The sequence below is a fragment of the Parasteatoda tepidariorum genome, chromosome 7 (genome assembly GCF_043381705.1).
Source record: "Parasteatoda tepidariorum isolate YZ-2023 chromosome 7, CAS_Ptep_4.0, whole genome shotgun sequence".
NCBI classification, from domain to species: domain Eukaryota; kingdom Metazoa; phylum Arthropoda; class Arachnida; order Araneae; family Theridiidae; genus Parasteatoda; species Parasteatoda tepidariorum.
Genome location: NC_092210.1, coordinates 82,588,353 through 82,601,478, shown reverse-complemented (window position 1 = coordinate 82,601,478; position 13,126 = coordinate 82,588,353). Strand labels below are relative to the sequence as shown.

At 24.5% G+C, this 13,126-nt stretch overlaps 1 protein-coding gene across 4 annotated transcripts; it reads right to left on the bottom strand.

Annotated features, from left to right (window-relative positions):
* Window positions 1–2,399: 2,399 nt before the first annotated feature.
* LOC107454510 (transmembrane protein 220) lies at window positions 2,400–12,821 on the bottom strand. 4 transcript variants are annotated; one of them, XM_016071724.4, is made up of 7 exons: window positions 12,587–12,821; window positions 9,312–9,456; window positions 8,391–8,420; window positions 8,204–8,264; window positions 6,972–7,116; window positions 6,118–6,183; window positions 2,400–2,969 (listed from the first exon to the last, which is right to left on the bottom strand). In XM_016071724.4, exons 1-7 carry the CDS (start codon window positions 12,637–12,639, stop codon window positions 2,810–2,812), a joined length of 660 nt encoding a protein of 219 aa, XP_015927210.2. In that variant the 5' UTR covers window positions 12,640–12,821; the 3' UTR covers window positions 2,400–2,809. The 4 variants fall into 4 exon arrangements, with proteins under 4 accessions (XP_015927210.2, XP_015927209.2, XP_071039074.1 ...); XM_016071723.4 differs by lacking the exon at window positions 12,587–12,821 and adding an exon at window positions 11,991–12,077; XM_071182973.1 differs by lacking the exon at window positions 2,400–2,969 and adding an exon at window positions 5,183–5,422.
* Window positions 12,822–13,126: the final 305 nt, after the last annotated feature.

Here is a 13,126-nt window from a genome sequence, read left to right as displayed (position 1 = left end):
CATTTCATAATAATTACATTGCCACAGTGCTGACGTAAAATATCCTCAGTGGTAGATGGATCATGGGTTAGAGTCTCATTGCCGTTAGGCTAACCGTGGGAGGTTCACGTGATCTTCCTTTCCATGTTACGCAAATGCGGGTTAGCTCCATCAAAAAGTCCTCCGCGAAAGTAAATTTCTCCAATGCTTGATCTCAAGTGTTCCCTTGCCTTCTGGATTGGGTTCAAAATTACAAGGCTGCGGAGTTGAACGATAGTATAGTCGTGAGCCCAAAAAATTGCATCGGCTGTTCAACGATGGTTATAAAATAGAATAAAATCACTCCTTTTTTCTGTTCATTAATTCTTTTCTGTTCATAGAATTGCAAAATATACAGACTCTTATCCTGTTATTATTGATTCTATTGCAACTTTCAGCAACTTTTTGCAAAGTTTCTAGATATATTTTTACGAAAATAATTGTGATTACAATTAAACATCTACTGCGTTTTCTGCATGATCTGAGAAAAATTGCAAGTAAATACAATCGCAAGTACTGAGACGTTTAGGAGTAATAAAATTCTAAAGACTTTTTAAAAGCTCTCTATGTATAGATAAAAAAATATTTTTGTGATATATTTCAATTTTCACAGCTTATTTTAAATAATTTGGAAAATGGAATATCAATATAGAAATAATAAAGTAGCTTTTTGTAACAAAATATTATCATATTTTGTTATGAAAGTTCGCTGAAATCTTTTGCACTTCTTTTCTTTTTATTACTTTCAATCTTTATTTATTGAACTTGTTATTACTTAATATCTTAATACTCATCATTAATTCTAAAATTGTTATTAATACATAAACTCTCTCGACTATAAGAGTTTTAATTGATTGATAAGCTCTCTTACATGCAGTAAATAATGAATGATAATTGAATCTGAGTTCTGAAAAAACTGAAATAAGTAGTTAAGTAATGAAAAAAAATTTTTTTTTTAAATTTAATGAAAATCATTATCTTCCATTATCGCTGTTAAGTGCTTTACCTAATAAATGGCTTAAAAATTCAACACTTTTTAATGAAGTCTTAGCAATACTTTTCCTTAAATTTTAATGAGGGCTAATCTCTTTATACAACTCTGCTAATTTGCAGAGCTTTGCCTTTTTAAAAACTTGGCTTATTCCCGTCAGGAAAACAATTTAATTTGCTCGGCACTATAGATATTCAAGTTAGATTGGAATAAATTTTTGCTACAAATTTCATAAGCTGATATTAAGACATTAAGATGAGTTATAAAAGCAATTTTTAATGTTTCTCAATTAAATTCTCATTTTCTTTTCAAATGAAAGAATTATAGAGATAAGTCATACTTTCTCCTAATCAGCATATTTATATATCGAATTGATCCGTAGTAGCGATTCTAAATAAATACTGTAGAAATTTCTGCAATGTTCCTTCGATAATTGCATAATACAATCAGCTTAAATTATCAGTAATAATCAGTTTAAATGCTTACGTTAAGGTGCCTAAGTTAAAATATTTTTAATCAGAAACCCTCTTAAAAAACGCCCTCCTAATCAATTTGAAAGTGTTTCTTATTTACAAAGTGTTACAATATAATATTTTTCCAAGCCTTTCAAACATGTTGATATTTACTATTTATTTATTTTTGGGGTGGATTTCTTTATGTTTGAATTATTTTACTATTTTCAAAATTTTTGAGAAATAAAGCTTAGATTTTTTTTTGTAAAAAACTATGCTCTACATATATAGTTTAAAAAACTTGCGTTTTACTGAGATTATTTAAATAAATATAATGCAATTACTATTAAAATATTGAGTATAAAAAATTTTATATCGGCGATTTCATGTAAGAAAATTAAATTTCAAATTACGTTTTTGGTATGTTTGAAATAACCAATTTGCAATAAAGAACTATGATATTAAATGGTAATAGACTGTAGAAGAAAGAAATTAAAAATAAAAATGAAATTAAAAATAAAAATGAAATTAATATTTCTGTAGTAAAAGTTCAATTATTCTAGAAAAAAAAATTGATTTTCAACTTTATTGCAAAATTATTCATATCTCAAAAATTTACTTTTTATCCACTGATGCATTTCAAACTATTTTAAAAACAGCAAAGCAGGAGCAGTTCTAATTTGATTACACTAAGAAATATTGTGATATATTATGTATTTGCAAGTAAAATTAATAATTTTGTAAAAATAAAATTAAATTTTAAAAAAATTATGTTTATTTTATGACTTATTTCTTTATCTTTTAACGAAATATACTATTTTTTCTATAAAGAATTTGTTTAATTAGTTTCTAAAAGAATACTAATTATAAGCAAGGATAATAGATACGTAACTGAAATAAACTAGAGAAAGTTAGATTACAATTCCAAAGTACAAAGCTACCGATAATGAGGAACATTTTATTCTGCTATGTTATCGTCACTTTTACTTGTCTCATAATTGCACAGAAATTTTTATTACATAACTCAGTGGTTCTTAACCTTTTTAAGCAGCGACCCAAATTTGAGAAATATGTTCATATCGCTACCCAAAAAAAAGTCAAAATTAGGCTGAGTAAGCCGCAATGACTTCTTCTAGGAGGTGTTGGTATTACTTATTATTTGGTGTATTACTAACTTTTTTGGTTCGACTCAGTGCGACCCAAGAAATATGCTTCGCGACCCAATTTTGGGTCACGACCCATAGGTTAAGAACCGCTGACATAACTCACAAAATGTATCCATATTATTTCTCAAATAGCATTGTTTTGTGCTTCTTGCTTTAAAATTTTTTTTCAAGATAGTGAAATATCAAAAAGAAAACCGATAGTCATTGAAGTCGATACACAGTGAACAGTCCATGATACTCAGATAACAAAATCCCCATAATAGCAATGGCAGAAAACTGAACAAAATAATAAGTGCAGTATTTGAGAAACGTTTTTTCCAACAAATGTGCCTTGATTGATTGCTAAAATACGAAATACAAGTAAATATTAATGGAAACCTACACACAAATGCAAATAAAAGTATTAATACGTAATTATTAACATGGATAATTTACATACAGGCTAAGTCAAAAATTGTTCCTTGAACTTTTTGCAACTACATGCACTCTTAGAGAAAACCATCAACTATAGAACCATTGAACAATGTTTTAATTTAGGTAACGCAGGAGGGGGGGGGGACGCCATAATTATGCTTACGATGCTTCAATTGATATAGTTAGTTCAGATGTTTCGAATGTTTCATGATAATATAGTTAAATTTTTCAACAGATTAAAGTTGCCGCTAGTTAGGGTGATATTGTGATTCAACAAATACAAAAAATTCTAACACTGGGTTGAGTAAAAGGAACTTACTAGTCAGAATTACTTTTACAGATTAACTCTCTTAATATGAAAAAAGGTATATCTTATCTTTATCAAAAAAATATATAAAAATTCAAAATCTAATCAAAAGAAAAATAATAGAGATAAGTATAAGGAACTATAATACAGAAATAATTAAAATCATAAATTAAATAAAATTAAAAAAAAATGTTTTTAAATCTTTTTCTGTATAAAATACAAGTTAAAAAAGTATTTTTTTCAATAAAGGTGATTTTAAATAGTCATTTTTTGTACATTTAAATCATTTGAAAACTATTAGACTTTGATTTAACAAAACTTCATTATAAGAAATTAAAATTGAAACAAGAACATTTCTTTTTCGAAACTTCTAAGCAATAAGTTCGTTATTATTCATTATTTATATATTCTGGTCGTATATAACCTTACTTTTAAAGTGATAAGGATTTCTGACTCAAATTGATCATCTCTTTTAAAAGAAATCGTAATGCTTACTAAAACATTATATCTTTGTTTTTAATTTATGGGACACGTCTACAAATGAATTCAGCTTTATTTTATAATACATAGTTCATACTATGAAAAATATTAAAATCATGTAAAAATTACCAATAACGTACATGCTACGATACATTTTCTGAAACTGTTTGTCAAAATAAATAAGTAAATGCATGAATAAGGAATAAGATAAATGAAATGGAAATTTATGAAATGTGTTTTAAACGTATAATTTTCTAGTCAGTCAAATACTTCCATAAAACAGTCTTTGCTAGACGAAAAAGAGAAAAATATAAAGTGAACTTAAATTGATATTTTTCAGTAAATAATATTCAATTTGTGCCAAATAAAATATTTTATTCTTTCTTTTTAATACATTTCATAATAATTACATTGGTTGAAATGCTTCTTAAATTACTTAATGCATAATGTATAAAATTAATGTTTCTTTTCTTTGAAAAATTTAAATAATTATATGCATTTCTAGATATATTTTATTAAATAATTTAAATTATTTATATTTATATATATATATTTAAAAAGGTAATCAAATCGAAAAAAGGAACTGTTATTAATTTTAAGAAATATAACTAACTAATACTTTTAAATTTGTTTTATAATTTTAAAGGACATAGATAATATCAATACATTTCCAATAATTACCCAGCGAAGCTTTAAGGTTACGTAAAAATTATGAATAAGTAAAGCAATATTACTATAAATTTATCCAAACTGTTTAAAAGAAGAATAAAAAAGTGAAATTTTTAAAAAAATGCTTTCAAATTAATGTATAAAATCAATTTTAAGAAAATTTAAAATTAAAGCAAAATATTTTAATATCTATATAATAAATATTTCAATATTTTACTTTAAACATTTTATACTCAAAGAAAATGTCGTAATTTATGATTGATAAATTTTCCTGAAACAAATATTAAAAGAAAAATGACGAAATGAATACATAAAAAAATTATAAATATATATTTTCAAAAAATAGATGAAAGCAATAAATAAGTAACATAAATAAATAAATAAATAAATACAAAACAATAAATAAAAACAAAGCAATAAATAAAATAAATAAATACAAAACAATAAATAAAGACAAAGCAATAAATAATTTAAATAAATAAAATAAATATTTTAAACTGATAAAAAATGCCTAACTGAACAAATGCATAATAAATAATAGCGTTTTTTTAAATCTTAAACAGTAAAATTATTGTTTGTTGTAGTATATATTATAATTTTATATCATATGTTATTATATATTTTATAGAGAGCTATTATCATTATTATTATTATCTTATTTACAAAACAAATCTTATTGAAAGACTTTTTAATGTTAAAAGAATTTTGCAACTCGGACGCCCGTAAATGATCATATTTTCCCTCGTTTGTTTTGTTAAAGCAATTCGTAATCCAACGATCAAATATTCGATGAACAACTGACGGTTAAATATTCGATGTATCTGTATTCTTCCATAATGAAGGGCATTTATCTCGAAAGAAAGCGAAATGATTAGAAGAACTTGAGCTTGATCTACAACAATCACACCAGTCAGGAAGGGTACACCTAAAATAAATCATTTAAACTGGTTTTTCATTTTGTGTTTAATTTTTAGGGAATTAAGTATATAAAACACTTAGCAAAAATCTAAAGAGTGGTTAAGTATAAACGTGGCAAAAAAAGTATGTAAAAAAGTAAGTTAAAAATTAATTAGTTAAAAAAGTAGCTATATGGGTAATTTTTCAAATGTGCGATTTAAATTTTATTCTATAGTTAGATTTAATTTCGAAAATTTAATCAACTTATTCAAAAAATAAGAATAAAAATATTTAGCAAAAGCTAACATCCATGTTTGCTTATTTATGAAAATAATAATTAAAAAATTCCCAATTTTAAGTTTAAAAATGTTGCATTACCTAAATTAAGTATAATGTCTTTATTTTTCTTGTGTCTGCTTTCTAAAAATAATGTCTTTTAATGTTAAAATCTTTTCAGAATCTTTGTATTTTTATTGCTTATATTTTACTATGTATCCCTATCACTGGCAAGAAAACGAAATTAACCAAAAAAAATAACTTAAAAACGTTTCTGTTTTGATAAACTATTATTTTCAAAGTTAATATTTGAAGAACTATTACTACTTAAGATGTTCCAATGCGATTAAAAATTTTAAATAAATTATTTAGGAATAACAATATGCAAGAGACGATAAACTTGATATAAAACTCGATAAAAATGGAAATAAAAAAATATGTATTTACCTTATAGTTGGAGATTGCTTACATGTAAATAACCAAATAGCTGTAATCATTACGCCAGCCATTTCTCTACAAGAAAAGTTAGTGTATGAAAACCACATTGTAAATATTTCTGTTATATAAATTTGCCTATAGGCAAGTCTACATTTACGTACTATATTTAGAGTAATGTAGCATTTTTGTATTTTCGTGACTGATTAACCTGTGTGGTATTTTTTTTCAGTTTTCAAGTTTTCAAAAATTAGTGAGTCGCATGATTTTTTATTTCAAAAGTTGTAACATTCTACTCGTTTTATAACATAAATATTTTTTATTGAAGTGAGTCACATGAAAGCAGGCAATAGGAATGCTACCTACATTGAATCATGTATCGAATCATATGATCTCTTTAACTTTTTGCTTTCGACTGGTATAATAAGTGGACCAGACTGGTTTCATCATGGTAAGCGCCGTATGCAAAAGGTTAGCAAAACAGCAAATGAAATTTTCTGAAAACCACAAAAGTGGGTAAAAAAAAGTTTACCACGAAGAAACACCTACCACGATACTAAGGAGTTTCCTTGTCTTTTGAGTACATAATCGTTTGAGTACATGATACTCAGGAGTTTCCTTGTCTTTTGAATAGAAAATACAATGTTACCATATTCATTGACTTAAATAAACTATATTTTGAAGGTTATCATTTTAGAGCACTGTCATCATTTAAATGGTTATTATTTTATATGCATATAATTTTAGAAAAATGTTTGAAAAGTTGCACACTTTTCAAAGTTGTGCAAGTTAAAGAGTGTTCCTTATAATTTGAGTAAGTGAAAAGAAATAAATTAAAATTTCAAATTAAGATTTGTGAAATTTACCTCCCTTCTTCATACGTAAGAGGATTGAGAGAGCCATCGGACAAAGGATGTGTTGCAGCTATCACAAGCTGAACTATCGTGTAGAGAAACATTCCGAAACAAAACATAGCATGCATTGAGTAGATCCATATCCACTTTTTATTTCCTCCATTGGAAGGTAAGAAATAAAAATGTTAGAAACATTGAGAGAAAAATTTCAAAATTAGTTACTTCACAACAGTGACAAATAAGTCTTTAATGAAAAAAAACTGTTCTGATGGTATTTAAGTTAAAAAATTTAGTACGATCGTAAACTAAAAAGGTAGCTTATACAATTTTGAAGATAATTGCATAATAAATTATTAATTATTACTGCATAACTTATCATAGTGTTCATTCATAAATTAACTGTTAATTTTGAGAATGTTAAAAAGAAAGCTGCGCTTTCTAAATTTGGAAACGCTTAGGTGTACACATTGAAAAAAATTGCTTCAAGTTTGAACCATAATATCAGTACTCAGATTTAAAATGTATTCAAATTTCTGCATACTCGACAAAATTTGATTGTCTATGTTTACATTCTGATTTTATTCAAATTGAACTATACTGTCGTGTACTATAATATTCTATCAAGTAATCAAGTTTAAAAAGAGTAAATTTTACTTTCCGACTAGTTAGTATCAAATTAGCACTATATTCATGTTGAAACATATTGGAACGATATTATGGTATAACGAGCTCCAAAATTTACACCGCATACTCAAAATTCGCTTTTTTTTCACCCTCGGAGCAGCAATTTATCGACAAATCTCCAAATTAAATAATTGATTAAAACAAAGCAAAAGACAACGAGAATAAGGGACGAATAAAAGTACAGAAATGGACGTACTATAGTTTCGTTACTGTAAACAAGAATCTTCCTCAGTACCGACATTGAGAAAGATTCTTGTATGTCCATTTCTGTACTATTATGTGTGCTTTAGTCTACGCAGAACAAAGCATGCTCAATCCTCACTTTAGAAATAATTTCTTCTTCGTAGCATTTTTACAACTTAAAAAAAATATCTAATGTTTATTTGATTTGAGCAGTTTTCAATTAATTTATCTAATTGTTTTCTTAAACAAATTTTGTTTTAAAGAAATGTAAGAAAAATGCTTGTTTAATGTATAAATAAGACAATGTGGATTTATAAAAAAAATGAAATGAATGAGAGGTGGAAAATTGTAAAATTAAGTAATAATGAGAAAATTACCACTTGAGTTGGGCCAGATGACAACACTAAAAGTAAGAAGAGTTGCTGTTCCGTATAAAGGCTGAAAAATAAAGATACTTTTTACTTTTATTTAATCTCGATTTGTTTCTTCTAACTAAGCATTAACAAGTATATTGAAACGATGATTATTTATATCATAAATTTAATAAACATTTCATATACTTACTACCCACAGATAGGGATCAGGATCATTGAACTGAAAAAAAGCAAATAAGATATTTTTTTTAATAAAATTTTAGAAAATAATTTCAACAATATAATAATAGATGTTAAAGGTGTTAATAAGTACAATAACAAACGATGATTATTAGGGTTGCTTTAAATTTTATACTAACACGTATCATTTGCTGAATTACTAGGATTAGAAAAATAATTTAAAAAATAAATGTCTAAATATACGAATAAAATAATTCAAAAACTTAAAAAATTTCGAAATTTCGTTGTATAGTCATGCTTAATTCTTTTTTATCTATGTATGACTTGGGTACAGTGTGGCTTGTGGATCCTTGATTCCATTACTTTATTAAAAAAGGCCAATAATGTGATGTATATATATACAATATTTTAAAACAAGATACATATTTTTTAAAAATAAAACGAAATTACTTCTTGTAAGAGGAAATAAATATACTAAACAAAAATATTTCCTTTGATATACTTTTAAATTATATTAACTTTGATATACTTTTGAATTTTTGAGAAATGCTTTGGCAAGCATTATTATTATAACTTTTGGAGATGTCCATGTAGAGTTGTAACATTTAGAGAAGTTTATCTTGAAATTTTACTCAAAAAGGAACTTTATTAATGCTATTTTTTAGTATATTATGTTTCAGAAGAAGCAAAAAGGAAAAGAATTTTTTCAATATTAAGTAAAACATTTAACCACTTGGCACGCAAAAATCTGTTTCTGTAGTTATTTTGTAAAGAAGCAATTTCAATACAGGTTTTATGATTTTAAACGTTTATGGACATATTTCAGTTGATATATATTTAAAAGCAAAACTTTTAGTCTAAATTTTGACACGAAAATTGGGGCAAAATGTATTTCAGCTAAAATAATTATGAATGGTGTGATTTATATTACCTGGACACCTGAGGCCATGAGAAAAAATATGGTCATAAAACCATTAGCTATTCTCCAAATTGTTTTTCCATCCTTTTCAGCCGATGTTCTATTTTCTCTTCGATTTGTTTCTTGCAGTTCAATCTCTTCAATATCACTTGGATTTCTAATAATAAAACTTGTATTACTTTTTAGATTTCTCTTAATTTGTTCCAATTTTTGCTGCTTTCACACTAAATTATGGTTATTAATCTGTATATGATTATTAATTTCCGTAATAATATTTATTTGAATACATTATTATTATCTTTTAAAATAAATCTTTAATGAAACTTCGTCAATAAAGCTGAACTTAAAAAAATACATTGATTTGAGAACCGTTATTGAGAGATACATAAAAAAATATCGAATTAATGGCATAAAAATGTACATAAAAAATACCGAATGAAACATAAAATTGTATATCTGAAATAAACGAGTATCTTTTCATTAGTAAGTGTTCTTAAACAGTCTAGTTTTCTTATTTGTTTGTATAGGAAAAAAGTTAATTTTTTTTATTTTACTTTTGGATTGTAAAGAATAGTTAAACTAACCTTAACGCTAAACATTTGTTATATGTATTGTAATCGATAGTAGTAGTATTAGAATAATATTCTTGACATATTTAATTCCTGTACACTTTATTTCTTTTCTTGAAACAATTATGTTTTTAATCTTGTCAATTGTTATGTTCCAAATTTTCCAGTTTTGAATGGTGATCAAAGAAAAAAATATCTCCCTAGTCACTATTATGGGTTACAAAGAATATTTCAAAAAGAATTTCTTTTCGTAAGCAGTTATTAAATGAATTTCGTGAATGCACCGTGAGTGAATATATCGCATTACAAGAATATTTCCGTATATTTCTATTCTTTTCATTGAATTTATTTTTGAACTTCTCAACATTCACTCATCATCTGTTTTATTCAAAAATTTCGATTTGGTTGAACTTGTTTTTCAAACTTAAAATCGCCTATACTCTCATGAGTCACTATTTCCCTCTAATTTTTGTTTTTATTTTATTCGCTTTAAAATTTTTAATGTAAAAAATTCTCTACCAGAAGCCGTTTAAAAAAATGCTTTTCCATTCACAAAAAGAAATAATTTTAAGTCTGAATGAACATTTCCTTAGAATGAACCTTTTCTACCCAACATAAAAAAAAAGTAAAATTAGTAAACATTTTCTATCTAACATAAAAAAGGAAAGGAGAGTGATAATTAAATAAAATTGTCTTTTCATGGGAGTAAATTCTTTCTCATATTTTTCTCTAAAACTTCTTTACAAGAAAAATCAACTGCTATTTTAATTATTCATACCATATGTTGCAACTAGAAATATAAATATGTTCAAATACATACATAAACAATATTTTGAGAAAAAGCCATAGCAGAAAGTGGAAAAACGAATTATACATGAACATTGACTATTATAATTCTATTGTTTCATTCATTAATTATTGTGAAATGAAGGTTTTATATTTTAAATGTCCTGCAAATGAAAGGATCATTTCGATCAAATAAAAGAAAATGAAATTCCAATCTAGTTCATAATTAAATTTTTAAAATTGTAAATAACTAAATAAAAAATTATTCCCAAATTTAATTTTTTTTAAAAATATTATAGCACGTAAAACTTTTAGACTCGGTTGGTTTGACAAAGTTAATCATTCAAAAAAAGTTGCTTTTGAAGCATTTTTCTCTGCTTTATTTTTTGACGCCGCAGTTATCAAAATCATTAATTTATTTAGCATTGTTATATAATGGATTATGTGATTGGATCAATGGATATAAATTATTTTTAATTTATGGAGATATATGATTTTATTTGTTACAGAATTTTAATATAAAATTCAGTTTTGAGTTTTGAATAAATTTCTTTTTATATCAAATCAGTTAAAAACTTTTATTTAATTATTAAATTGAAAATATTTTTTAAGCTAGTTATAATTTAAATAAATAAAATGCATTGCCATCAAAAATATTACTTTTATATAATGAAGAATATTATAATTTGTAATAAATAGTATAATTACAGAATTTTCATAATTAATAGTTGACTATAAAATTTTAATTTTCAATACTGAAACATGGTTGAATATGTAAAAGTAAGAAATATATTTTTGATTAAAGAAACCTATCTAATTCAATCTTTAAGAATTTTAATGCAATTTTATTAAATTTCAGTGAAATTTGAAAATCTGTAAAACACGTGATAAATTATAAATAAGTAAACTAGTTTAATACTTTAATCATTTATATTATTATCTAAATATTTTTTATTATTAAATTTAATTTTTTTATTATTATTTTAAACTGTTAATTTTAATCATTATTTAATATATTTAATTATTATTTAATATTTTATAAATTTTAAATTATTACTTAAAGAGAAAAAATAATGATTGTACCACTGTATTAACAAAAGTTATAATTCTGAGATAATTTTAACACCACATTATGGCAAGTTCAATTTACTAAACCTCTCTTTTGTTACTTTTAATGTTACGTTTATATCAAACTTATTTAATTTTATTCACTTAAATGATTTTTTAAAAATCTTTGAAGTAAAATGTGTTTTATAAAAAAAAATTTCAAAGATATTTATGTAAAATAAATATTTAAGTGACACACTCTTTTGTTATAATAGGAATAAAAACTTACACATTAAAGATTTCTTTCATATCTTGTTTTTGAAGAAAGCAAACTATGAATAAAACAATGAATTTTAAACACATTTGCAACGCTAGGTTTTTAGACTACTTTTAAATATATTCCAAATCTTGTTCTCATAAAACTTCTAAGCATTGGCGACAACAAAATATATCGATTAGCATTTGGCGTAGTTTCTAAAGTTTTGAATTTCAAATAAACAGAAAACTCTTCTATTTCTTGTAATGAATATTTTATTTTTAAATAATATTAACTTTTGATTTAAATAACACATGTAGGTTATTTACTTTTTGCTAAGACATTATTGTTTCTATATTTAACTTCATATTTTTAGAAGAAAAATCATCAAATAAATTAAATCATCATACATANTATATATATTCTGAAATTATATAATAAAAATAGTACTCGTTGATTAATTATATTGTCTATTTCGGGTCCTATTTTAAGTGAATCATAATTATAAGAAAAAATGTCTTTATGGTATTTGCGCCAAAGTGAACTTTCTTTTAATATTATTAGTTATCATTTTACTTGTTTATTAAAAACTGATAAATTATTTAAATAAATGTATAAATTTAACTTACTTTATATTTTCATTTATAGGCACTGCCAGTTTGTAGTTATAGTTGTTTACCATTTCAATGATTAATGCTAGGTAATTAAGTTGTATGTAAAAGTAAGTTTAGTTTCGTTATTTAAAAGTAGTATTTTCTTTTATATTTAATATAAGGATTTGTAATTTCTTTAAATATTTTCAGCTCTCCATCTGTCATTTTGGGAAAACGTGTTAGCAACTATGTATTCTAGATAAGAGAGTGCAAGATTGTATGTTTATTTTGTTTCCTAGACTGAAACAGAAGTTAATCTTATCTCATACAGAGCATATCAGATCATTCATAAATACCTATGTAATAAGGGGTCATATAAAAAATTTTAAAAAATTAATTCATGGGGTTTGTTTATAAATAACACTTATCTTTTTAGATATAACTCATAGATTTTTGCTCGCATATTTAAAATTTTATTATACTTGTATTTTTACTATAGTTTTGCACTTAATTACACTTACATTTATTTCTTAAATACTTCACAACTTTCACATTTTCAATATGGATCTACAATTC

Coding starts and splice junctions, on each gene's coding strand:
- LOC107454510 (XM_016071723.4), bottom strand. CDS start 12,064: ATGTGTTTAAAATTCATTGTTTTATTCATAGTTTGCTTTCTTCAAAAA. Junction 9,457..11,990: donor ATGAAAGAAATCTTTAATGT/GTAAGTTTTTAT, acceptor TTTTATTATTAG/AAATCCAAGTGATATTGAAG. Junction 2,970..6,117: donor AAGCAATCTCCAACTATAAG/GTAAATACATAT, acceptor TTCGTATTTTAG/CAATCAATCAAGGCACATTT.